This window comes from Episyrphus balteatus, chromosome 3 (genome assembly GCF_945859705.1).
Source record: "Episyrphus balteatus chromosome 3, idEpiBalt1.1, whole genome shotgun sequence".
NCBI classification, from domain to species: domain Eukaryota; kingdom Metazoa; phylum Arthropoda; class Insecta; order Diptera; family Syrphidae; genus Episyrphus; species Episyrphus balteatus.
This window is the reverse complement of record NC_079136.1, coordinates 34,287,128-34,314,219: the sequence shown is the minus strand read 5'-3', so window position 1 is coordinate 34,314,219 and position 27,092 is coordinate 34,287,128. Positions and strand designations below refer to the sequence as shown.

The window sequence follows — 27,092 nt, the reverse complement described above, 5'->3', positions numbered from 1 at the left end:
TTCTTCTCGAAAAAGACCACTTAAAATTAAACGAATTCTGTCTGGTTTTTTGCCAAGATGACTTCCGTCTTAAATTAATCGGAAATTCACTTTATTTACCTAAAATGAAATTTTCTTAATATCATAAAAGAAGATTTTCCTCCAAAATTAAGTGAATTTCCTCTTTAACCATGCTTCGTTTAATATTATGTGGTCTTTTTCTTTGTGTACAAAGCGAATGTTTAAGATATATAATCTTTTTTATCAAAAAACAAAACCGACTACCATGGATCAAAACTGGGTTTATGGTTTTTCGAATAGTTCCTATGGCTATAACTGAACGAAATTGAAATGGGACCACACTGCAGCCACCAGCTTTCCAAAGAATTATCAAAATTGGTTCACTCATTCCAAAGTTATGCGGTAACAAACATAAAAAAAAAACAGACGAATTGAATACCTCCTCCTTTTTGGAAGTAGGTAAAAAATAACAATATTCACTTTGATAAACCAAAATAATGGTTTTTTAATGATTTTTTTAGGTTTAAGGCAAAAATATTGATAAGAAATCAATACAATTTACCATTTAGAAGAAGAGGCAGAACAGCGAGTTAAATGTACTTTTTTTATCTTCATTATGCGAATTTCAAACTTTAAATACATAGATAATTTTTTCCGTTTTGTGGAAGGCCACCGAGTCAGTCAGAGTTTAGCTGATGATTCTTGTAATCTTCGCTTATGCTTCTTTAATATCTTATGATGACATTGGTATAAGGACATTGGTTATAGAAGCTCTTCCGAAGTTGTAGCTTCTGTAATACTTTATAGAAGCTTTAATGTTATTTACTAAGGTAGTACGAATGACGTGAAAGGAATTCGTTTGAAAAGAACTAATTGTTAAAATTACATTGTAATTTATACCTATTTTTTACAATGAACAAACAAAAAAACACTTATTTAAATTAACTTATATTACATTTTAAACAAAAAACAATCAAAAATAAAAACAAAATAAAAAATAACAATCATCATTATCTATTTATATAAATAAATTATTTAAATGCCTTGTTGCATTCAAACAAATCAATTTTAAAAACCAAAAAAAAAAAAATATTCCATTTCCATTCTCGCATGCAAACAATCTCAATCACGTCAAATACCAAATACAAACCTACACATATTTACCTACCTACATATAAACAGAGTATCTTCATTTGTAGCAACCAACAATTTATTTTGTTGTTTTTCTCTCTTTATAAACAATAAATGCATTGTGCATGTTTTAATTCAATATTCATGTTTTATTGTTTACAAGAAATGTAGCCAGCTAACATATATCACGAAAAAATACCCTTCTCCCATCAATTTAAAAAAACCAAAAAATAAATGAAAAACCATCCATCATAAAACACACACATATCCACACACAAAAGAGACAACAACATGGCCCTGCTCTTTTTGTTTTTTATTTTTCAAATAAAAACAAAAAAATCGAAAAAAAACAAAATTAACTCCGGAAAACAAGGAAAAACCATGTTATTACAGTTTCATCAAATATTTAGAAACAACTTTTCAAACAAAGTGCTGACACTGCTGACTGAACTGAGCGAATCCAAAAAAAACACACACATTTACTCGTTTTTATTTCCCTCTCTTTCTACTGAGCTACCATTTTTAATAACACTCGCCAGCCAATTGGAATCCACCAATAACAACACATGTAACCACCCATCTTGTATAACGCTCCTATAACACAAATTGAGAGAAAAAATGGAGAACAAAAACCAACGAATTGGTAGACATTTTGTTTTTTAACTGTTTCAAGAATGTGTTAGTGATGGGCGTCTCTCTAAAGTGGCGTTATAGTGTAACCAAAGCCTCAAATTGATTGCTAACAAGCCCCTAACAAGCCGGTTTAACATTGTTTACTGCTCTCACACAATTTTCTCACCACACTCACTGCAACTGACACTCTGACATACATAAAAAAAATAGACTATAACAAAGCCAATCAGTCTTGTGTCCAAACAAACTGGCTTTTGAACAAAGTGTTGGTTTTGTAATAGAAACCTTGTGTTTTTGGGCTTCTTTCTGTGTGTGTGTGTGACTGTCGTGATTTTCTTATTTGTTATTTCGCGCCTCATCAGGGGGAGGTTGTTGTTTATATTCCTCTTCCATCCCTGTGCATACAGTTTGATTAGCGAGCGCAAAGCTTGCACACACAGATGGCACCGCAAATCGTCGCCGACGGTAAAAAGTTGTAAACAAAAAAAAAAAAAACAAAAGCGGACCTTGTTTGGAGCCCTGTGTGGGGGCATTTCTTATTTTTTTTTTTTGGAGGAGAAAAAGAGATAGTTGAGCACCCATACCATTGTTTAAGGGGGACCCTAACGAGGTACAGGCACCGAAAAAATCATCAACGATCAGTAATTTTATATTTCAACACCTTCTTGCGCGAGAGTTTGGATACCCAACAACAACAAAAAAAAAAACGCGTGTTGTTGGAGAGAAAGAGTATCGGACGGGTACGGTACGTGAAGAAACGTGTGGCTTTCGGTAGTTAATTTGTTTCTTGCATTTTTTTGTTTGGTATGTGATTTGTTTTTTTTTGTTGGAACGGACACAACGAACGACACGGGACGGATGTTATTGACTCTCGCCGATGAAAAATAGACGAACACAATCGCGCAGCACACAATATGGCGACAATGGTGATGGTGATGATGATGAGTGCTGGAGTAGCACCTCTTTGTGTCCTGTGTCCGCTATTCGGCGGTTAGTTGTATTTACACGGTCGCACTTGAAAAACCAGTCTTTACTTATCGGGCGGTTGACAATAAATTTTTGCGGCGAATTCGGTATTTTTCGTGATTTTTGCCAAATCCTCCAAAAAAAAAACTAAAGAATTTGTGACATAAAAGTGACAGTGTGACAAGTGACAAGATAATTAGATTAAACAAAAAAAAAAACATGCCGCGACCATCGCGTGAATCTTACGGAGATCAAAAACCGCCTTATTCGTATATATCCTTGACCGCTATGGCAATTTGGAGTTCGCCGGAAAAAATGCTCCCACTAAGTGACATTTATAAATTTATCACGGATCGTTTTCCGTATTATCGAAAAAATACCCAACGATGGCAGAATTCACTGCGACATAATTTAAGTTTTAATGACTGTTTTATTAAAGTTCCTCGAAGGCCTGATAGGCCTGGCAAAGGGGCCTATTGGGCTTTACACCCTCAAGCATTTGATATGTTTGAAAATGGAAGTTTATTGCGGCGGAGAAAACGTTTTAAACTTCATAAAAATGATAAAGATTTGTTGAATGAGGAGTTGGCAGCACTGGCGAATTTGAATCGCTTCTTTTTTACGACGAATAACGCTCCGGCTCCGATGTGCCCGCCACCTATGGCTGCGGAGCCGCCAAGTATGTATATGCAACGGCTGCCTCCGATGTTGAATTCGTCGCCTGTGCGACCGATTTCACCGTTACAAACGACAACTCTGATTCATGATCGACCGAAGAGGGCATTTACGATTGAAAGCCTGATTACGCCCGATAAAGATTCTGTAATATCAGTCGATGATATAACGGTAGAAGATCGACCCGAAGATGATGAGTTGTTTTCACAGCGACATGTACCGCTTCCACCGTTGCATACGATAAACGCTGGTAATATACCGTTTTTGCATTATCCTGGTCCTAATCCTGCTAGTTTAGGATATGATCTGCCAATGCATCCACTACTCATGATAACAGCTCCTCTTGGTGGATTTAATCCAGCGGCGGCGGCGTATTATCCAAGTAACATTGGAATGCAATCAGCACATCATGCAGCTGAACTGAATCATCGAATAAATGCTGGACTAAGAACTGTGTAGGCCAGAGAAGAGAGAAGTTTACAAGCTATTTTATAATTATACACTGTTTTAATGATAAATTGAGTATGTAAATATAATTAGGTATTTAATTTAAAACTTAGAATTATTAAATTAAGATTCATATAAATTATATCGTGATGCTTGCAAAATTGCTTTTGAGATGTCATGTTTAACGTGTGCAGGTGTAGATAGATAGAGTTGTTATGGAAAGGTTTTTAGCATTGACGTTTTGACGTTACAATGGAGTAATATAATAAAACTGTGGGTTTTAAGTGGTGGCATTTGAATTGATAAATGGTTTGTTTATGAAATTTTAATGGCGTCTGTAGTGCAAATATTTGCTTAATGTAAACATATATAGTTTCCATATTCCACCTACTCACTTTTGTGATTTCTATCATGGATAACAGCTTTCCAGTTTCAACTACATAGATATTGTTAATGATTTTAAATTTTCTGCCAATCTGTTTATTTGAGCTTGTTTTGCAATTTTTTTTTTTTATTTATTATTCCCCAAACAGAAGCTATAATGCTTGAATAAAAAAAGTATGAGTTAGTTGACAAAGAACGTATTTCTTTTCTTAGCGGAATTAGACGATTGAATAAGTCTTTTTCAAGTAGGTATATGTAGCTTCAAACAAAATTATTCTATAATGAAGATAAATAGGTTTGCCAGAGTTTTCATTATGTTTTCATTTTAGCGACATTTGACCAACTTTAGGTATATAAACAGCAAAAAATGCTGAAAGTTATTTTTAAACTTGTATGTGAATTAAAACTTAAAAACCATTCTGAAATTATGTGCTCCGCAGTTTTTATTTAAAAAAATCCAGAAATCTCCTTACAAAACTCTAAAAATTTTTTTTCAAAAATCTGAGAGTTTCCTAATGTTCTCAGCGAGATTTATAAAAGATAATGTCACACAAACTGATACAGCATACAGTTCAGGGAATTTGTTATTAAATATTTACATCTACAACTAATCTAATCTAAGATAAATCTAAATCTAAATTCCATTGGTTGATACAACACAAGACATTTTATACGACAGAGAAAGACACCAGATGAATATATAACATAAAACTACGGTAACAAAATCTCTTTCGCTCATAAAAATGTACGATTTTCTTACTACAAGATGAGAAATTCGGTGATGGGAAAATGGTACCCTCGCTTTCTCACAAAGTTTTAAAACTGATAATTTGTTTAATTTTTTTTATCAATGGAGATAGTTAGATGAAAAAAATCGTGTTCACACTATCTAAACCGATGGAATAGTAAAATGCAAATGCTATATCTAAAGAATTCATGTCTCAGGCATTGACGAAAAATTTCACCTTTTTATAAAGACCAATATCTAAACAAGGTAGTACAAATATCTAAACAAAATTTGAACATATTTAATTTTGCTATTGGAAAATAACTCAATGACTAAGCTTCTTGTGATAGGTAAACACGATATTTAAAAATATATTCTTTCGATTTCCATCGAGGAGAATGGCCATTGTTATAAGTTTTTTCGTACCATTGGTGTAACAGTAATAAGTGCATTCATTTTTGTGCGTTCATCAGTTTTTCGTGTCCTTAAACCCTTACGAAACCATTATTACTTTTACTTTAATTAACGTCTCTATTATCAACTTTCAAAAATAAATTTTTTTATTGATTTGAGGCCGAATACATTAAATAGGAAAAAAATTTAAATTTTTATAAGATTCGATAGTTTCCAAAGTGTTAATGGTAGCCGACATAAACTATAAATCAGACCATTGTATCGTTTAAATTTAAGAAAAAAAAAAGAAAAATCAAAAAATTATCCAAAAATAGTATGCTAAGTTTTTTTTTAACTTTTTTGATTTAATTTTAATTTTTCTTGGGTTATCTAAAATTTAAACGATATTAATTAATTAAATGTTCAAAACAATTCAAAAGATTCTGGTTTAGCCCTAAAAAAAACAGATAGAATTAGGTCATTTAAAAATGTGGTAATTTATTTCAATCCCCCAGAAAATAGATATGTAACTTTGCACACTTTTTCAAGTATCTTAAAGCTTCAATAGTTAAGTCTAATTGTGATAGTTATAATAGTTATAAAAAACCGGTATGTTTTCTAAAAAAAAAAAAGTAGAGAGACCTCTTTCGTAGCTTTTTTGCTTTTCTAAATTGACACCAAATAAAAGAAAATATTTTTTAACAAAGCTAACTTAATTTCTTTGAAGAGAATTGAATAAATTTTCAAATATTTCCTTGAATTTTCTATAAAGTGATCCGTTGTTGAGGTCATAGTAAATGTAATGGTTTTTTGTTTGAGGATTGATATTGCAGTCTAAAAACAAATCGCAGAAATGTGAAACAAAAAGAAACTTAAAGTTTAATAAATAGCTTTTTTAAAAATAATAATTGTTTTATCAAAAAAAAAATTTTCACTTTTAAAAGAAAAATAAAAACAAAATAAATTTGGAAAATTTTGGTTTTTGGATAGTTCCACTGATTTTTCTATTGCAATTTGAATTATTTAATACATACTAAAGTCATAAAAGTAAAAGAATGTCATTTTATACTAAGATACAGCATAGAAAATCACTAAAAAAAAATCACGAATTTTGTTGTTCCTTTATTTTTTTGGGCTAGTGTAGTATGCGAAACTTTGTTCTGATGTATAGATTATAGACCAGGGTCGATAATTTTTGAAACCAAAAAAAAATCATAGCAGAATGAAACCCATTGGAAAAGGAGGTGAATATGATGAAAATTAAAGGAAAAATAAATTACGGGCGAGCCGAGTTCGGGAAGTGGGTGGGTTGAGTTTTTAATTGTAAAAAATGGTATATCTCGATTTCCGGCAAAACTACAAATCCTATAGAAAAAAGTTGTATAGCAAAGTTGTAGGTAATAAGAAGATCTAAAAATTTTTGTATCAACAATTTTTTCACATAACCTCAAAATGTATGTGAAAATTAAAAAAAACCGAGTTTTTGGTTTTTTATTTTTATCTTTTTCAAAAACAATAATTTTTCTACGAAATTTGGTGAAAACTTACCTTATTTTGTCCCAAATACACTGTAATTTATTTGATTTAAAATATTAATTTGTTCACATTAATTTGACTTAATACCAAAAAACACCCTAATTTTCAATCGAAAATTCACGTGTCAAAATATCAGCTTTTTTCAAAAAGTCGATGGGCATTTCGTTCGTTAAAATGTCTTTTTTCTGTTTTAAAAAAGTTTTAAAATAAAATTGGTATGCCATTCTTTAGAAATCACTAATCAACATCTAAAAACAAAATTTCAAAAAAATTCAATGTCCCGTTTTCGAAAATTTGATTTTTCAAAAAAAAAATTTTCAAAATTTTTTCAAAAATCCAAAAATTATTTTTTTGAAAATTTTGTTTTTGGTTTATATTTAAATTATATAAATGCTTCTTCACAAAAAGTTTCGTTGAAATCGAATAAGAAGCTTCGGAGATATTCGAATTTGGAAAAAACGGTTCTATGGCAGGTACCGTTAATAATGATTTTCAAAATTTTTTTTTCATTGAAATATAGATATTAGCTTTAAACTAACATTTTAATTTTTTAAAGAAAATCGTTGGAGCCGTTTTTGAGATATTTCAATTTTACCAAAATCGGTATATGACAAGTACCGTTATTTTTGGTCCAAAAAAATTAATTCCAAAAAATCCTCTGGAGAGTCGCCAAATAACGCTACATACCAAGTTTGACATTAATCGGTCTATCCGTTTAGGCTGTAGCTCCTTATACAGACAGACAGACAGACTGACAGACAGACAGACAGACAGACAGACAGACGGACTTCCGGGACCCACTTTTTTGGCATTGTCTACCATCGTAATGTCATGGAAAAATGTTATCTCAACTTTTTTTTTTGTACGAATGCATAACTTGATATATAGTACCTATATCGCAAGTAAAAATGACAGCTTTGATTTTGACACTTCTGACGAATCTGTTCTTACCTGATCTGACTCAAAAGCAAGAACAGAAAATCCTGTTCTAAACTGTTCTAGATTTGTCAATAAACAGCAAACTAGAACAGTTCAGCACAGAAAAAAAAACTCAATGAACAGCAAAAAGCTGTACTTTTTTGTTTCTCCTGAAGAATTTTATAAAGTGGGTAACTTTCCAAAATAAAATATTCAACTATCTACTCTTTAACTTTCAAATTACTTAAAAATGCAAGACTTGTAAATTTCAAAAATAATTACAACAAAAAGACATTCAAAAATACGAATCATTTTCACATCCGAAAATTGCTTTGCTTAGTCTTAAGCAATCTGAGCCATTTGTAATTATTAAATTTGATTTAAATCGTGAATATAGCGCAACTGAATTATGTCGAAAGTAAAAATTCTAACAATGTTCTAACTTTTTGATTTATAAAATAAAGTTTTTATTGTAAAAACCTAATATTTACCCATTCAATAACTCAGAAACAGTGTAGTAGTTCAAAATAGTCCAATTGAGTTTAGAGCTTCAAAAAAAAATCTCATAGTAATGATCAGTCTAAAAGACAATAATAATTAGAAGTACCAAAAACAGGGAATTTAATAATTTTGAAATCTTTTATTATCACACATGGAATATCTTTTAGTAACAAAAAAATTTATGTCGTGATCGCATAATTATTAAAAATGTCCGAAAATTAAGACTTTCAATTTTTGTTTTGTTTTTATTTTCTATCATAGAGAAGTGGGAAATGATTTTTCTTATAAAATGATTATTGATTTTAGAAAGGTTATTTATTAAGCATTCAGTTTATTTTTGTTTGTCTCTTCTACAATTTTTTTAAATTGCAATATTAGTCATCAAAACAAAAACCATGCTTTTGACTTTAACTGTTAATACCTCAAACACCAATCGTTTACAGACAATTTAGGGATACATTTGAATTTATTTGGTTACAAAGAAATAAAGCCTTTTTTGTTAGGAATTTCTCAATTATAGGTAAGCTATCAAAATATGTATTTTTTAAGGCACTTTAACGCTTTTTTATAGCTAAGGACGATAAGATTAAATTTAGGCTTCACTTAATAATAAGTCTGCAAATCTACAGATCCAAAAATTTATTTTGTTCTAAAATCTTAAAATTTATAGCAAAAGAAAGATATTTTTAATCAACTTATTTCAAGTTACAGAAAATATCGTTTCAACAATAAATATACTTTGCCATAACTATTGGTCTAAGCCTCCACCAAAATCTAGAGTTGATTATGTTTGTTAAAAACAAAATCACTGAAAACAGTTTTCGTCTTATATTGTAAGTTTTTTTTTTCATAAAACTAAACCTTTCCCTAATATGAATTTTTCAAAATATAGATGTGCCAAAATATAAATACCTACTAATGTTATTAAGTGAAATAAATATATACTTATAGTTGTAAATTACCTAATAAATGTAAAATTTTTCTCTGTTAGTCGACATAAGATCCTAATTTATTTTCGAATTTCAATGTTTAAGAATAAAATCCTTATATGAAAAAATTAATTATATATTTAATTTTATTGTATGTAATTATTTTATAAAAAAAAATGTTGTCCTATTAATTTTTAAGCAATAATAAGAGCAATTTTTTGAATGTGTGTGTAATATAGAAATAATTAAAATCATAACAAAAAACAAGATTTATTTAAAAATCAAAATAAAAATGTTTTAAACTTGAATAATTTTGATTTTTTATTTCATGATAAGAAAAGTATTAAATAAATCTTGAGGTAATTTTATAAACGGATTTACGATAAACCTGAAAAATGTCAACTCACTTTAACAACATTCATTATTCATAATTTCTATTCAATCATTGTTAGAGTGTTTCTAAATCAAAACAAAATCGTCCACATAAAAATGGTAAACATAAAAAAAAAACCTACAAATAGTCTGACAAATATCAACTTTGATTACACATAATTGAATTGTTTTTTTCCTTATTGTTTTCCGTATTTATAAAACTCCCCCATAATTAAATATGTTTGTTATCCCTCTGTAAGCTCGCAATTGATTGCAAATTATCCTGCAAAGCAATGCATTTTAAATCCTTCATGAATTTCAAACAGAAAAAGTAATTGCATGGAAGAGCAATTGCTATATGTTTTCCCATTCCAATTTCTTTTTACTTCAAGAATAGGACTTGTATTCACAAAAGAAAAAAAAAATCAATAGAAAATCAGTTTTAAGGAAAAACAGTAATTTCCTACATTATACAAAGACGGAATGGTAGAAGTCATACCTACACGTATAAGGTTTCTCTTGCATTGACTTACATATACGAAAATGGCCTATCCTTTAAATAATGGACTTCCTTCTGTAGCCCGCGCACCGATGGGGTACAATTTCAAGTCAAACAAAATGAAAAACTGTTTACATAATTAATTTGCTTGCTTAAAAAAGGAACAATCAAAAAGCGGAAGGACGAAAGTGCTCCCACACTCTTGGTTCGGTATATTGCAGAAATATAAAAACTTACATATAGGTACAATGAATATACAAGTAGTTTTGCAAAGGAACACTTAAATTTCTTCAGTTCATCGTATAACTGAGGTTACCATATTTTTAAAATTTATTTTCCTGTATTCAATTTGTATTTCATTATTTTTTAGTCGAACAAGAATTGTGCCTCAAAACGAAAATATCTTTAAGTAAAATATTTCAGATTTAAATAATAAAACAATGGAAATCCGAATTTTTTGAAAAAAAAAAAAAACTAAAAACGCAGTTTGAATACAATAGCTTAGATCATTATGTATACCAAATTTACTCGAAATCGTTTGTGCCGTTTTTGAGAAAATTGCAATAACTCAAAAATTTTGTATTTTGTGTGATATTAAAAACAAAATAACCTTGGAAATTATGAAAAAATCATCTGTACCAAATTTCAAGAAAATCCGTCCACCAGTTTGGACTGCAGCTTCATGTACAGGTGGACTATTGGACATCATGACGAAAATCATCAATCATCGTTATGTTAGTTTTGATTAAAACCTCAAATTTTTTTGACACGAAACTAATACTTACCATATCGAGCAAGAAAAAATGGTGCTGTTGCATGTTAATGATATATTTTTAGTTCTATACAAGGATTGGTTATCATATAGGTATTCTTTAGACTTGTGAAATCATTGTTCTCAAAATGAAAATGAATTCACATGTCTTAAAAGAAAAAAAAAATATATAAAAGAACAGGAATTTTTTTACAGGTTTAACGCTCTGTATAGTCACAGCTTCAGAAAATAGACAGCATCAAAGTTCTCGAAACACGGTTTATTTACTTATGTTTAAAAACACCAATTTTAAAAACAGTGTAGAAAATGGAAGAAAAAAAACAACAATGTGTGGGCCCCTCCCCATTACCAACCTTACCCCTTTTCATAAAATAATTTAAATTTCTGTTGATCAGAAAGTTATGATGTCCGACTCCTTAACTTCCAAAAAAAGTAGAACTCAACAAAGTAGAAGCATGCAAAAACTGACTTCTGAAACTTTTACTCTTTATCTCTTTTGTTAGTCGCCTTAAGGAGTCGGACCTGAGGCAAAAAGTATTTAAAATTTAAGCTGAATATTTGTTACCCAGACATCATCACTTTTTGACCAACAGAAATTGAAATAATTTTAATAAGTGTAAAAAGGGCTAAAATTTGTAGTAATGAGGAAGGGTCCACAAATTCTTAATGTTTGGTGCTTTGATCACATATTTAAGATAAAAATAAAAAAAAAAATTCGAGAATTTTGTTGTCTTCTGAAGCAGTATTAACCTTTTACTTCAAGGAACGATAAACTGCAAAAAAAAATACTTTTTTTGAAACTTTTTTTTAAGTTTTGTTTGCCCTAGAGATAGCTATGCAAGTGGAGAAAACTTTCCGTATTTGTGTATTTTTTTTTTTAATGCTGGATGGACCTCGATTTCGAAAAAATGCATTTTTCACTACAAACATTTACCTTTTAAAGGACAAAATTCCTTACTTGCTATGGAACGTGAAACTAACTAATGATTATAGGTAGACTCGACTTTAATTGTGTGAGATTTTATAAGTTTCAAGTTTTAGATTTTAAATCTTAAAAAGGACATTTTTTTATTCCTTTTTAATACAACCTTTGGTATTAGGCCTTTTTCAAAACAAAAATTTGTTATTTTCTAATGTTGCGATTTTATTATTTTTTATAATTTTTTTATTAATTTCAAATACAAAACATTAAAATGTAATCAAAAGTATTGAAATATAAGAAAATTTGAAATTAAAACTAATTCCTTTGCAACTAAATTATAACTTTATCTGGTTAAGAATTGTAATAAAATACTCGTCTTCTTTTTTTTAATACAAGAAAATCAAATTTTAGTCAAACTGTATTAAAAACTAAACGAATACAAAAAGAAATACATTTTCTGCAAAACTGCAAAACCTCGTAAGTCGTTTTTGCAAGTTTTTCAGAAATCAAAAAACAAAATGTTGTGTTTCTTGTTTTTGTATGGGATCTATCAATACGAGTGTTTGAATTTTGTCATTTCTGAAAAATGTTCAGAACAACATTGTTAAGCTGAATATACCAAAAGATAGCTCTGAATTTTCTGAATTGTTTGCATTAATAATATTTTTTTCGAATTTTTAGACTTACGAGGTTTTGCAGTTTAACCGTCGATATATAAAATAATTTGGGTTCAGAAAAATACATTTGGTACCTAAGCTTTTTTTTCAGATAAAAAATAAAAAATCTGAATTTACACTATTTTCAAGGCGCTTTGTGGGATTTCGAAGTAAAATGTGTGAATTACTGAAAAAATTTGATCGACAATTCACATTAGTTTGTGAAAAAAATAAAAAAGATAATAATATCACCATTATTATATTTATGATGATAGTTATCACTATTAGAAATGTTTTGTTTCATTTTTAAGAAGTAAGAAAGAAAATACTTAAAATAATAAAAAAGAAAAAGAAAGAAATTTCATTATAATAAACTGAAACTTTGAATTGACTAATACGTCCTTGATTTTTAGTACAAAAATTATTAAATTTCGGTAAAGGAGATGGCCCATTTTTGAGCCCAGCGTTTTAAATATTTTCAAATTCGTTAGTGGGGTTTTGGAGATATTTGAGTTTGAAGTTTCGGATTTCAACATCAAGATTTCAGCTATTTTTTCGAACAATTAATCGTAGAATGCGTAGTAATGGATGTACAAAAAAAATATTGGTATCAAATGAAGGGTATTTCTTTTGCCTATAAATCTGTATCAAAAATCTTTATGTATGTAAAAAAAAAAATAAAACATATTAGGTTTTTACTTCTCAAAAGGTGATTTTTTTAAACGAAGCCTTTGGCACATCGAAATATCAAATATTCAGTAGTGACATGTACTTTTTTTGCAACTATTACATAGCTTAATGTGTTATCTTTAATTCTATATATAAAACAGTTCTATAAAACATACAAAAACCTTATAACAAAAACCTTATAGCAAAATACACAAAAAAGCGCTGAAATATGCCTATTAAATAATAAGAATAGAAACTATAGTTCAGTCAATGGGAAAAAATTCGAAACAAGTTATGAGTTATTAGAATGGAAATATATTAATCTTTCTTTTTCTAGTACAACATTTTTCATTAGAAATACCTTTCATTTGATACCAATATTATTTTTGTACATCCATTATTACGCATTTTTTGGTAGAAAAAATAGCTGAAATCTTGATTTTGAAATCCGAAACTTCAAATTCAAATATCTCCAAAACCCCATTAACGAATTTGAAAATATTTTACCCACGTAATTTGCTTATCATCACCTTTCATTTGATACCAATGTCGTAAGTGCACACACTGGGCCCAAGTTCCATAGCAAAATGTGCCATCTCCTTTAGTATCAGACTCAAAAATGTATACAATAAACGTATTAAGGGGGGATATCAATCTGGAATTTTTTATTTTTGCATTATTACTTGCGATATAGGTACTATAGGGCAAGTTTAGGATTGGTAAAAGAAATCAAACTCGAGATAACAATTTTACATGACATTACGATGATGGAGAATGCCAAAAAAGTGGGTCCGGCAATTCTGTCTGTCTGTCCGTCTGTCTGTCTGTATGTACCTCGAGCTACAGCCTAAACTATTCGAGTGATTTTGTTCAAACTTGGTAGTTAAGAGTTTTGGGTAATTCCCAAGAGGACAAATTGAAATTTTTTTTTTAGGACCAAAACTAACGGTACCTGTCATATAACGGAAATAGAAAAGTAAATTTTTTTCAAAAACGGCTCAAACGATTTTCATTAAAATTTTTGAGTGTAGTAGTACACATAAGAGCCAACTTTCTAAATAAAAAAATATTTGTTTTACCGTTATTAACGGTACCTGTCATATAACGGTTTTTTTGATTTATGAATATCTCGTTCAAGAATATCCCGATTTCAACGAAAATTTTTATACAAAATCGTTTAGGTAAAGGTAATGTTAAAAATTTAGAAAATTTTCAAAAAACTCATTTTTAGATTTTTAAAAAATATTTCAAAATTTTTTTTTGAAAAATCAAGTTTTTGAAAACGTGTTTATAAAAAATTTTGAAATTTCGTTTTTATGCGTAAATAAATTATTACTTCAAAATGGCATACCAATTTTATTTTGAAAAATGTTAGAAAATTTTTATATTATAAAAAATTATTTTTTTAAAAAATGGCTCAAACGATTTTCGAAAAATTTTTTCTAAAAATTCCCTTTTATACAAGAAGTAAACTGGCATACTTGGTTTTTTGTGAAAGATCATTTAAAACGATATTTAATTAATTATAAATATCAAATTTTAAAATTTCTTAATTTTCTTGAATAAAAAGCTTTAACATTAGAGTAACTTAAAGCATAAGAGCAAGTACGTGCGACCCCAGTCGTGCATTTTTTTTTTTTTTTTGCGTAATAAATTTATTTATCAACCGAAGAAACTATTTTCAGTGGTCTAAGCCTTAAATGAAGCCTCAAAAGTGCCTAGATAGTCCCGAAACCAATGCGCTCCGAACCTACCATAGTACGAAAACTAAAACTTTAAACGCATTTTTTTCGAAACTAGTTTTTTTCCGCGCCGTGCAATGTAACTCAAAAACTAACTATCGACTTGAAATTTGAAGCAAATTACTCCTTAACTTATTGGCCACAACATGAACCTAAAAGTTGAATAAAATTTGCACAGTAAATATTTTTTTTAACTACTTCTTTGTAAAAAAACATGGTTTTTTTTCGTTTTTTTGATTTCTAACTTTTATTTTTCATTTAAAAAAAAATTTCCTTTTTGATTTAAGATGATTTCCTGGACCTGTGCATTGCACGGCGTAAACTAGAGGCGTCAACTTTGAAAGGCTCCAAAACCGCCATTTTGTTATTTTTTCATTTCAAAAAAATTTTTTCAATACTTAATAATGTCAGTAATATCTTATCTTTTTACAAATTTCAATAAGTGCTTTCAGTTTTTCATAAAAAAATATTGAAAAAGGTGTCGTCCAGAGGGATTTCCCCCTTAAATTTAAATACAATGTTGGTGTTGCCTCACATGTAACCCAAATTTTCGTAGAATCTACACCAAAGTTTTTTACCGTGTATGAGACAAGTACATAGTTGAGAGGCAGAGTTTTACCTCTGGATTTAAAAATGGTGGAAATTATCTCAGTGCATTTGGTATCGTAAAATTTATCGTTAAGCTACATAACTACATCAGCTATATTATTATTTTATCGACAACACTTAAAACGACCATTCACTGAACTTTCTGAATTGAAGATGTTTGGCTAATTTGTGTGTGAGATGATGGGTAGATTGCAAAGCTTAAAGAATAAATACTAGATAAACAATCCTTTTTTTCTTCTTTTGCGTTTTTTTTTAATTAACCGCAAAAGTCAGGATTTATGAGAAAACATGATTTTTTTTTGAAAAATTCCAGCTTCGTCAGTGTTCAATCGATTCTTTCCTCGGCTAATTTCTAACATATTTTCAAAAAAAAAAAAAATAAAGTTGGGAATAATCATACAGGTATTTAAATAACACGTTGAAGTTCATAAATGCCTAAAATCTAGGTATGTGAAAAAAACAATACATAAACATAATAATTTGAAACTCTAAAGCTTATGAAGTTTTGGGTTTTTAGTTACATCTTCTATAAACCGATAGAAAGGTTTTCATGTTTTGAAATTTCTTAAAGTTCAAAACCCAGATTTTAGGGGTTTATTTAAAATTTTACTTATCGTTTTGAAATTAGTGTAACAAGCTTTAAACAAACGTTAAGGTCTTTATCCGATTTTTTATTTACAGTGTTACATAGTGTTTTTAGACGCAAGAAAAAAAAAACCAACAAATTTCCAAGTGAAAAATGTTTAAAAAAAAAAAACTGCTGTTCAAACAAACAAAATAAATGTAATTTAAACATTTTATTTCCCTTTGAAAAACCTGGTCACCATAAGTAGTTATAAGAAAAGTAAAGGTAAGGAGGTAACAACAACATATCAAATTTCCAAGCATATTTTCTTTCAAAGCAAAAAACACAAAACAAAAAAAAACAAGACGGCACCAAAAGTGTAAAATAAAACATTTGCATATCGTGCACCGCAAGAATATAAAGGAAAACCGGATTAAGTGCTTTGTTGCATGTCCTTTTGGCATTTTCTTAGTTCCTTTTTCCTTCTTTATATAGTGGGTAGGTGTTGTAATAAATAATCCTTGTATCCTTATGAGAGATACAACCTAAAGTTTCAAAGGTATATATTCGTATCTACTTTGTTGGTTGGAATACTAAGCATCAATTTAAACAACTTGTCAGAGCGCCACTTTTTGAATGATGATTAACGCGTTCTAACAATATATACGACTACCCAACCTACCCTTATCGTCCTTTCTATACATTATAGGTAGTACAAGTCCAGCCCAAGTTTTTAGTTTTTTTTTTTGTTATATCTATAAACGTTGTTGCTTTGTGATTATTAATTGCAGCACTATGGGCGCGTGAATAAAACATTCAAATAAAATGCGATATCTACTTATATTGTAATTTAAAGCGTTATCCTTGTTTATGTAGATATTGTGTTTGGCTTAGTTTGGTTTGGGGTAGATAATCAGGATGGATATATGATGCAAGGAAAATAGGTAGGTTTTCTTTTTTTTTTATTTATTAAATATTTAAAAGTTATTTGATAGCAACACGCGATGCAAGAGTTTTTAGTTAAATAATATATATATATTTTTTTTTGTAGGACAGATAAAATTGAAAAAGGGCGTTCTTAAGATGTTTGGTTAAAAATATAAAACCTTTCTGGGTTATCAAAGAATAAAATAATAAAATTATAAATAGAAATACGAAGTAGGGTTAGAGTTGTATATTTCAAGAAGTTTTATTTTTGTAAGGACAATGTAGATATTTGATTTGGAAATGTTATATACGTCACATTTTACATTCTTTTAAAAAATTATGAACTTATTCAATAAAAAAAACAACAATTAAATAAATTTTTGGTCTCAAAATACAAATAAAGTAATTAGCAAATACATATATAAATAATCGAGTTTAAGCGAAAATAATTGAGCACATTGAAACAAAAGAGCTGAACAGCGAACTTTATTTCTGTTTTCTTTAACTGAAACGAAAAATAGCATATTCAGAATTAAAGTACTTGAAGAAAACACGGGTAATGTTTGAAAGTAATTAATGAAAGCTGCTGGCAAAGGCCAATTAAAGTTAAGCCATTGGTTTTCAATATCTAAATAATTTTGTTTCCATTTAGCACATTTTTGATATTTTACCTTGAGCTAATACCCAAGACTGATAATTTGTTTTTAATTTCACTTCAAGTCAGTTCAATTGTGTTTTGCTCTTTCCAACTATTTTGTCCAAGGATGTATTGCTTAATAAACGATGTTGAGTTTTCAATCAATTTTTTTTTTTAAACAACGCAAATATGCTTTTTACTTGGTATTAAGTACTAAAGGGCAAGTTAAGAATTCGTAACAAAAATTTAATTTTTAATAACAATCCGACATGGCATTGTTTGTCTGTGGGATCTATCTGCCTGTCTCTGTCTCGAGCTACAGCTTGAATCATAATGAAGCAACTTGGTTCAAACTTGTTAGTTTTGCATGAGTTTTGGTCTTTTCTCTATAGGGAAAATTGGCCAAACTAGAAAAGCTTTTTTTTTTCAAAAATGGCCCTGATGATTTTGATTTTAAAGATACGTGTTTTTGCTAAAAAAAAATAATTAATAGGTATAACATAATGAAAATATATGTAAATCAATTCATATATAGAGTCAATAGCCGAGGGTGTAAAACTGTTGAACGATTTGTCCTTTGTACCAGACGTCTTGGGTTCAAATTCAAAGACGGCCCATCATTTTTTGTAACCGTTTTTTTTTTCACCGGATCACCGGAACTTGCTTTAATTTAATTTCGAACTGTAAAATGGTTTTTCAGACAAAATTTTTGTATGTTAAATTTTTAGACTACATTTTTTTTTGAAAATTTAATAACATATTTGAAAACTACTTCATAATTTTTGTTTAATTTCGTTTATAAGTGCGTTTAGTAATATTTTAATATTTTCTTAAAAATGGCATTCTAACTTTTTTATGAAATGGTTTTCAACTTTTTGTTTTGAAAATTCTTTTTTAAAAAAAGAATATTTCTTTTTGTATTCAAGATCATTTTGATTAGTCTCCAAGTAATTATACAACAAATTTTACAATTTGTACATCTTTTTTAAAGTTCTTTAAGAAAAACTATCAGAAAATGGCAGGCTTAATAAATTTGGTATTGTGGTTTCATTTTTGTCATAATCATAACAAATAAAGAATAAAGATATAGTCTATATTTTAAAGACAGAAGGTATTTATTTGAAGAAAAACTGAAATTAGTATGATGATAAAGAATAATCAGAGTTTTTTCGAATAATCTAAGTGAAAACCTGTTTATTTTTTCGAGAGAAACGACAAAAAAAAGAAAATGATGTCTTAAATGTGTCAAAAAAGGATAACTTCAAAAAAAAGAACCACAGTATGTTCGTAAGGATATCAAATTTGTGCTAGATGAACTTAGCAGTTAGTTGCAGGACAGGGTTCAAGTATCGTAAATGTCGTGCCAAGCTGCAGCTGTGCGAGTAGCCATTCTCTTAAAAAACCTGTCTTAGATTGGAAATTGAGGACATTGATTTCATATGACAACTCGCCGAATTTGCTGTACTGCTTCAAGTTTTCCGTAATTCTTACTCCGAAGTTCCAATTCGAAAAAATTTGGTTACATATTATGATTATTATAACCGAAAAATGGTGCACTTTAAGAGTGGTGTCAAAACACAGAAAACCGTAATAAACAATACCAGTTCATGGAGCTGTCACAGTTTTGGGTATAACTACACCATTTTAATTCGTAATCTGACATTCTTTGAAACTTCAATTAAAATTTTTGTACTTTAGGAAAAAGAAACAGTACTGTAATGGCTTACATAAGTCACACTTTAACATTTTTAATACCTTTGTTATATCTACTTGGCTTTCACTATAAGCCTCATTGCAACTACTGCATAAAGATTAATCAAAAGAATTATGCACCTGATCAATAATCATAATTTTTCACGGTTAGTCAAATTATATTGGTGAAAACTATTTCAATCCATTAATAATAATGAACTATGTTAGCCCCATTTTATTCCTCAACAAAATAAAAAATCAAATGAAATAATTTATTTCGTCTAATATCTCAAATACCGTCATTAGCTAAACCCTCTAACCACTGTTAAACGAGCAGGCGTGTATACCCACAACCAATATTCACCTAAAACATTAGCAAATAAATGAATAATTTTAATTTATAAAATCAAATTAAACCTCGATTACCTAACTAAACATCTAACAACGTAAAATGCAATCAGTAAACCACCATTGCCACGAGAATTGCCACAACCATTAACAAAGCGTCAGTATGGTCCAGCAGCTTCTACAGCTTCAACTTTAACCAATTACCATCACCAAACTGTGATTGTGTATTTGAGACTAAATCATGATTTGATGGTTTCTCATCAAGTTTTTTTTTTTCATTTTTTTTGTATTTCTTCTAGAAATCAACCACCATTCCATCAAGTCATTGAAAACCATCAAACAATATCAGCGGCACAAACAGCAGCCACTAACGCAATCAAAGAGGTGAGAAAATCACTTGAACCGTAGAAACGATCTCGAGGCAAACCGCGCATACAGATACTGAATTTCTTATTTTATTTTTTAACTAAAAATTTTTTTTTTCCACTTCAGCAAACATCGATCACCTCTGAAATTAATGATAGGAGGCCAAGCCACTGGTTGGTTGGTTGGTTGGTTTGGGACTTCAGCTGGTTGGGTTGGTTGAATGTGACTAGTTTGTGGCTAAAGCTCAGATTTCACAGGTTCACCGAAGAAACTCGGTGACTACAATCCAGCTTCCAGCCACAAACAATAAAATCGCTGATGTATCTGGATCTGGCAGATAAAATAATTTGTAACACGAAAAGAGAGCGAGAATAAGAATAAAAAAAAAGAAAATCAAGTTAAGACAGACAGCGTGGAGCTGCTGACAACGGATAACTACAGTGGTGTTAACGTGTTAAGAGCTATTCGACCAAAACTGAGAACAGAAACGACTAAGACAAGAGGGTCTTATATTTAATTCTTCAAATTCTTCTTATATTTAATTCTTCAAATTTGGTGATTTTGACTCGGTTTATATTGTAGCTTTTTTAGTCTATATTGGACAATTTGACACTTAGAGAACCAGTATAGAGTCTATATTGGAGTCTTTGAATCTTGCTAAGATTTGCCTATATAGAAACATTTTTTAGATCGGGTCACTGAGGTGTATGCGTAACTTTTTTTTTTCTTAAACGAAACTCGTCTTTCAAAATTTTACATAGAAGTCAAAGAAGGAGCTTGATAGAATATTTCGCTCTTAATTACACCAGTGAAGAGTTATCATTTCTTAAAGGTAGTATAATACCCTATTAAGTCATAGGATTGCCACGCTGTAAAGTTAATTTAATTGAGTTTTTTTTTTTTTCTAGAATACATTATCAGCATGTAAGCAGGATCGCTTACATGCTTATAAGACAAGTAGGTTTAAAAAAAATAATACATTAGGCAGAGGAGATTTAATTTAAAAAAAAAATATTGTTGAGGATTTGTAGAAAATTGAAATTTTGAAAGATCAATTTGGAAAAAGGTCAAAAAGCTATTTTACAAAAATTGATAGAAAGAAGATTGATACTGGAATCGATACGTATTATTAATTTATGAAAGTAACACATACAAACAAAAAATGTAAAAAATCTGCACTTCGAGAAAATAACTTTTAAAAATCAAAACCGTGAAATTCGATGTTTGAGAAACAATTCACCAAAAATCAATTTAAAAGTAAGTTTTAAGGGCCATATAGTCCTGTCAAATTAAACTAAAATAAGGGGTTGAGGTTACATTAATTCCCAGCAAGCTGAAAATTGGTAGGATTGTTGAAAACACCATCATAAATTAAATCTAAAAAGTCCTCATCGATCCGAGGTCTGGGGGGTCAAAGGTCACAAAAACTGGTTTTTCACGATTTTCAGCAAAACGGTAAGTCTTATCAAAAAATTTTCAATGCAAGAATTGTAGACCAGGTCATTATATATAAAAAGTGTCATGACACTTTTTTTCCTGAGACCCACCGTTTCTTAGGTATAACGATTCAAAAAGTTGAACTTGAGTTGTAATCCTCATAATCAGGCTTATTCTGAAAAAACTCCCAACTGAAAAGATCTTGAAATTTCTTTATGTTTTTTAGCTTGAATTTCGTTCTTCAATGGTTAAGAATATGGGAAAGCAAAAAAAAAATGTAAATTTTCACCATTTCTCCGATTGGGGCCCTTCTCCCGAAACCAATTTCCCTGGGAATTTTTGTTTAGAATAGGTCTGAACATATACAGGGTGTTCGATAGAGAATGGACAACTCTTAGACGGCTGATAGCCACTCTTATGACTGTTCTAAAAACAGATAGAAAAAAGTTCTATCACAACCAGTTCATAAAATATTGGCTTTTTTTCGTTCAGTGTATTTTAAATTTTATCATTTTATGTTTTCTTTCACTACAACCACGAATGAATGAATTTTATTTATTTCTTTTTTTTATAATTTTCTACAATAATTGGATGAGTACATAAAAGCTTTAAAAACTGCAAAGCTATTGCACATTTTCGTAAAAAAAAATTTGAAATCTGTTTTTTGATGCAAAATGTGAAAAAAGTATTTTATGAAAAATTTTAAACACCTGTGGTATAAAATAAATCTATGGAAACCTAAGTGGCCAACTTTCTTAAAAATATTCTCGTCTAAGTAGACAGTTTCGTATCTCCTTATCAATATTCCATAAAAACTTCTTTCTAAATTCACTTAAAAAAAAAGTACTTACTTAAGCACAGTCGCTAAATTACAAAAAAAAAATTAATTTTATCTTTGGGCTGAAAACTTTGAACTTTAGACCACTGCTGTTAGTCACCTGAATCAATAATCAATTTTTAAACTATAAGGAAACGCTAAGCAAGTTATCTACTTTTAGTAGGATGTTGATTTTGTACGTTTGGATCAGTTTAAAATTTCGTGTTTTGTCCGCCTAAATTCACTAAATACCCCTATGTGGGACGTTAGAAACGTTCATGATAAATTACACGAAAAATTAGTTTCAATACAGACCTAAGGCCAACGTAGGATTTAATATTTTAAGAAAAAGGTCAAAATACGAAGATAAAATTACTAAATTATTAGTTTCTTTGTTCTTCTTCTTCTTCTCCATTATCGACGACAGTCATGATCTCGAATGGGATCACAGCTCTCCCACTTGACTGCTTCACACTACGGCTTTTGTTAAACGCGAAGAATTAATAAAAATAGTTTTTAGTTAAAAAAAAAAACAATTTAAATTTATTAAAAAATTCTAAAAAGATAGCATAAGGAATTTGACAGTTAAATAAAGGAATCTGTGAAACTCAAATTTCCGTTCAGGAAATGACGTTGCCTCTAGTCCCTAATATTTCCTGAACGTGCCCAATTTTGAAAAAAATTAGAAAATATAATATTAAAAATGCGAATTTCAGAAGATTAAATAAGAGCTTTTTTGTAGAGCATTTAATTTTATACAAGAAATTGATTTCGTCTAGCTTCTTTGATGAACTTTTAAGGAATTATAGAAATTCTTAACTCAAAAATACAATATTTTCCATGTAAATCATGTGGGAAATTTTCCATGCGGCAGTTTTTAGCCCTCTGTAGGCACACGGTTCCAAATTTGGCTTACTTTTTCATGTCGCTAGAACTTTTTATGTTTCATATTTTATAGAGAATACGTATGTGGTATGTATATGAAATTTATATTGAATTTTACGAAGAATTAAAAAAAAATATATCTATTTTCAGGGAAACCGACGAAGTTACGAATACCAGAGTTACGGGCGACAAAGTTACGAGCGTCAAAGTTACGCGAAACCGAAGTTACGAAAAACTAGAGTTACGAATTCTAAAGTTATGTTAAGCTATGACATGTGATTTTTGGGTTGGCAACAATTGCGAGGAACGATATGGAATTATGGAAATACAAACAAGAGATTAACATTTTTCTCATTGGTCAGAACTAAATGAGTAAAGCAAAAATGGGTGTTATTTAATCTTGTAAAATTTTGATTGGATAGGTATAGATATACATATATATTGTTTTGTTTTTGTGAGAAGATCGCAAAAACGTTGAAATAGAAAAAAAAAACATAAGTATACTTATGTAAGTTTGGGGGGCATAATTGAAATTAACTTCTTATTTGTCCAACTAATATTGCACCTACGTATCGATATTCTCTTATTTATGTTTCCATAATTCCATATCGTTCCTTGCAATTGTTGCCAACCCAAAAATCACATGCTTAACATAACTTTAGAATTCGTAACTCTAGTTTGTCGTAACTTCGGTTTCGCGTAACTTTGACGGCCGTAACTCTGTCGCGCGTAACTCTGTTATTCGTAACTCCGTTACCATTTCCTATTTTCACCATTATGAAGAGACTTTTTTGCACTTTTTCGTGCCAAATTCGCACCCGTGTGCCGACAGATGGTTAATATCAATACTAAGGGCTAGAGCTTTCACAGCATTTTTTTCCATTCCGACCTAAAAATATTTCTTAAAAAAAACCCTTTTATTAAGAACCTTGGCAAATTTTACTATGAAGGCTATTCAAGTACATAATTAATGTAATATTTGACTGGTCACTGTGGTGTATACGTAACTTTTTTTGTCCATAGATAAAAGGGCATAGTGTACACAAAAAATTTCTACCGCTGACCAAGTAGATAACGATTTTTGTATGATTGTTTTCTTATCTTTAAAATGATTTTCTTAATTGGACGTTCAAAATTGTATGCCTAAAATTCAAATTTTTCTTTGTTCGTGCATAAAACTCAAGGTTTTAATCAAAAACAACATAATGATGATGGTGAAGTGCAAAACAGTAGTTCTTGTCACTTTATTTGACAGTCAGTGTCGGTTCGTCTGTGCAAAATTAGAACTAAAAAGGATGTATTTTTAGATTTTTTTTTATTTTCAAGGATATTTTTAGTATATAACGGTTTCGAAAACGGTTATTCAACTGTTAGAAAAAGTAATAATCCAGGGTTTTTAATATTAATTTATTCATATAGATAATTGCTACTCTGTTGTTAATTTTAACCTTTTCTTTTCAAATCTTCTTAAAGCAACATTTTTTCTTGTTCAGACTGTATTTTCGTCTGAGGTTAGCATTGCCTTTGTTTTTCGGTGTCGAATTTGATGAACATAATTGGATGGTAATACCATTTCCAGAATAGCTCGCGCGGTCTTCTTTGAATGATTTCGCTCTTTGCTAAATCTGGGCACAGCCACACTGAGAAATAGCAGGGTGCCTAAAATAGCCAATTATGTACAGATCAATTTGGGAAATAATAACAAAGTGATACAAAAGCGTTCACACATTTATCCAAAACTAAATTATATGGCCAAGTATCAGAGAGACGAGAATAAAACTATACAACACTGATAGATATAGGTACGATTTGTACGTGTTTTTTTTTTTTTTTGGTATACACAAGACAGAAGGAGGTGGTGGCTTCTGAGATTTATTTTCTGCATGATTTGTTATACCTTTTTCTTAATATATACGACCCAGTATGTATATCTATAGAGAAGTGCAAATGTACACAGACATATTGGAGTTTATGGCAATTGCCAATGGGACTGTAATTGAAAAAGAAGAGAGTTTCTTCTGTGCATATATTTTGGTACATACAGTAGCTGGAGGGCAAAGTTGTTTCAGTTGTAAATCGAATGGAAATGAAAGGACAATACTAGCCTGGAGGTACTGTCTTTAACTGTCATCGTATTGTTTGGTATATGACAGTGAACAATAATTTGCGAAAGAGAAAAAAAAATTATATAACTTGATGTTTAATTTGAGTTCGTTTTTTTTTTTGTTGAAAACGAAGTAAAATAGTAACCAATATTAAACAATGTTTATTCTACCACTTAAAAAAAATTAATAGATTTTGTCTTTACACAACAAATTAAAGCTGTAATTTATATCGTGAAAAAATTAATCGATATTTTTTATATTCATTAGAAAAACATTGTTTATTATATTGGCCATTTAAAAAAAGATTATTAATTTAAAAACTTTTCATAAAGTTCCGGTAAATTTTAAAACTTTTATGTAAACAAAGAAGAAAAAGAAAATACAAAATTTAACAACTTTAAATAAAACAAAAAATTAACTACTTTTAGTGAGGCGGCTTAGCATTAAAAAAGAGTTCAATCGTGCACTTTGTGATAAAAGCATGAAATTAACATCGTTGGTAGTACTCAATTTAAGAGTTATTTTGAGATATTGGGCCACCTTGTATTCCATTCGGAAGGGTAGATACAAGACTTTTTCTGTGTTGCACTCGATTTGTTGCATATCGTAGTATAGGCAATGAAATATTGTATTAATATGATACATGACTTCGAGGTATTTTCTTACGCCCGATTGAATAAAATCAATACCAAAATGTCTCGACCCTCATGTAAAAAGTTATTGGACTCTTTATGAATTGTCTTTTACTCAAAGAGCAAGAGTCAAAATATTATCAAGTACTCCTTGAAAAAAAGTGGTAGGTTGATAAAATTTCGTGTGGACGTTTCATATACCATAGAAAAAAATAATAAAATATGTTCATCAAAAAATTTCAGGTCAAAGGGTGTTTTTTTAGCGAGAAAGAACACTTTTGAAATGGTACCATTGCAGCACATGGAAAATTTTTGCATTTTTTTGAACCGCATATATATTTTATACATCGTATGAGAATCAAAAATAATCAAAAAATGAATTATATTTACCATGGAATGTTGAATTTTCATGCAAAACTTAAATAGCTTGCTTTTATTTTTTATTAAATTTTCATACAAATTAATATTTTGAAGGAGTGAGGTGCAAAAGTAAAAGTATGAAAAATAATTGTGGAGTTTGTGATAAAAGGATCAAATTAATAGGATTGTTAGTACAATATGTAACCCTCATTTTAAGATATTGGGCCTTTTAATATTTCACCTATGAGGATGTACATGAGCCATCTAATAATCACAAATTTCACAAAACTTCATTTAAATTGCTTTCTGTGCATCGTTATAAACATCTTTAAAGGTAAAATATTAAGTGGCCCAATATCTTTAAATGAGGGTTACATATTGTACTAATAATCCTATTAATTTGATCCCTTTGTCACAAACTGCACAATTATTTTTCATACTTTTACTTTTGCACCTCACTCCTTCAAAACATTAATTTGTATGAAAATTCAATAAAAAATAAAAGCAAGCAATTTAAGTTTTGCATGAAAATTCAACATTCCATGGTAAATATAATTCATTTTTTGATTATTTTTGATTCTCATACGATGTATAAAATATATATGCGGTTCAAAAAAATTCATAAATTTTCCATGTGTTGCAATGGTACCATTTCAAAAGTGTTCTTTCTCGCTAAAAAAAAAAACACCCTTTGACCTGAAATTTTTGATGGACATATTTTATTATTTTTTTCTATGGTATTAGAAAAGTCCACACTAAATTTTATCAACCTACCACTTTTTTTCAAGGAGTACTTGGTAATATTCTGAATCTTGCAGTTTGAGTAAAAGACAATTTATA

At 29.5% G+C, this 27,092-nt stretch overlaps 1 protein-coding gene across 1 annotated transcript; it reads left to right on the top strand.

Moving 5' to 3' along the window:
* The first annotated feature begins 2,614 nt into the window (after positions 1-2,614).
* Positions 2,615-20,236, top strand: LOC129914925 (fork head domain-containing protein FD4-like). Its single transcript, XM_055994376.1, has 4 exons — positions 2,615-3,860; positions 19,764-19,874; positions 19,950-20,054; positions 20,143-20,236. The coding sequence occupies exons 1-4, from the start codon at positions 2,950-2,952 to the stop codon at positions 20,234-20,236; spliced, it is 1,221 nt and encodes a 406-aa protein (XP_055850351.1). The 5' UTR covers positions 2,615-2,949.
* Positions 20,237-27,092: the final 6,856 nt, after the last annotated feature.

Bases quoted from the DNA above. Each gene is read 5' to 3' on its own strand.
- LOC129914925 (XM_055994376.1), top strand. From the start codon at position 2,950: ATGCCGCGACCATCGCGTGAATCTTACGGAGATCAAAAACCGCCTTAT. The intron at 19,875-19,949 runs GTATTTGAGACT...TATTTCTTCTAG, and splicing joins CATCACCAAACTGTGATTGT to AAATCAACCACCATTCCATC. The intron at 20,055-20,142 runs GTAGAAACGATC...TTTCCACTTCAG, and splicing joins GTGAGAAAATCACTTGAACC to CAAACATCGATCACCTCTGA.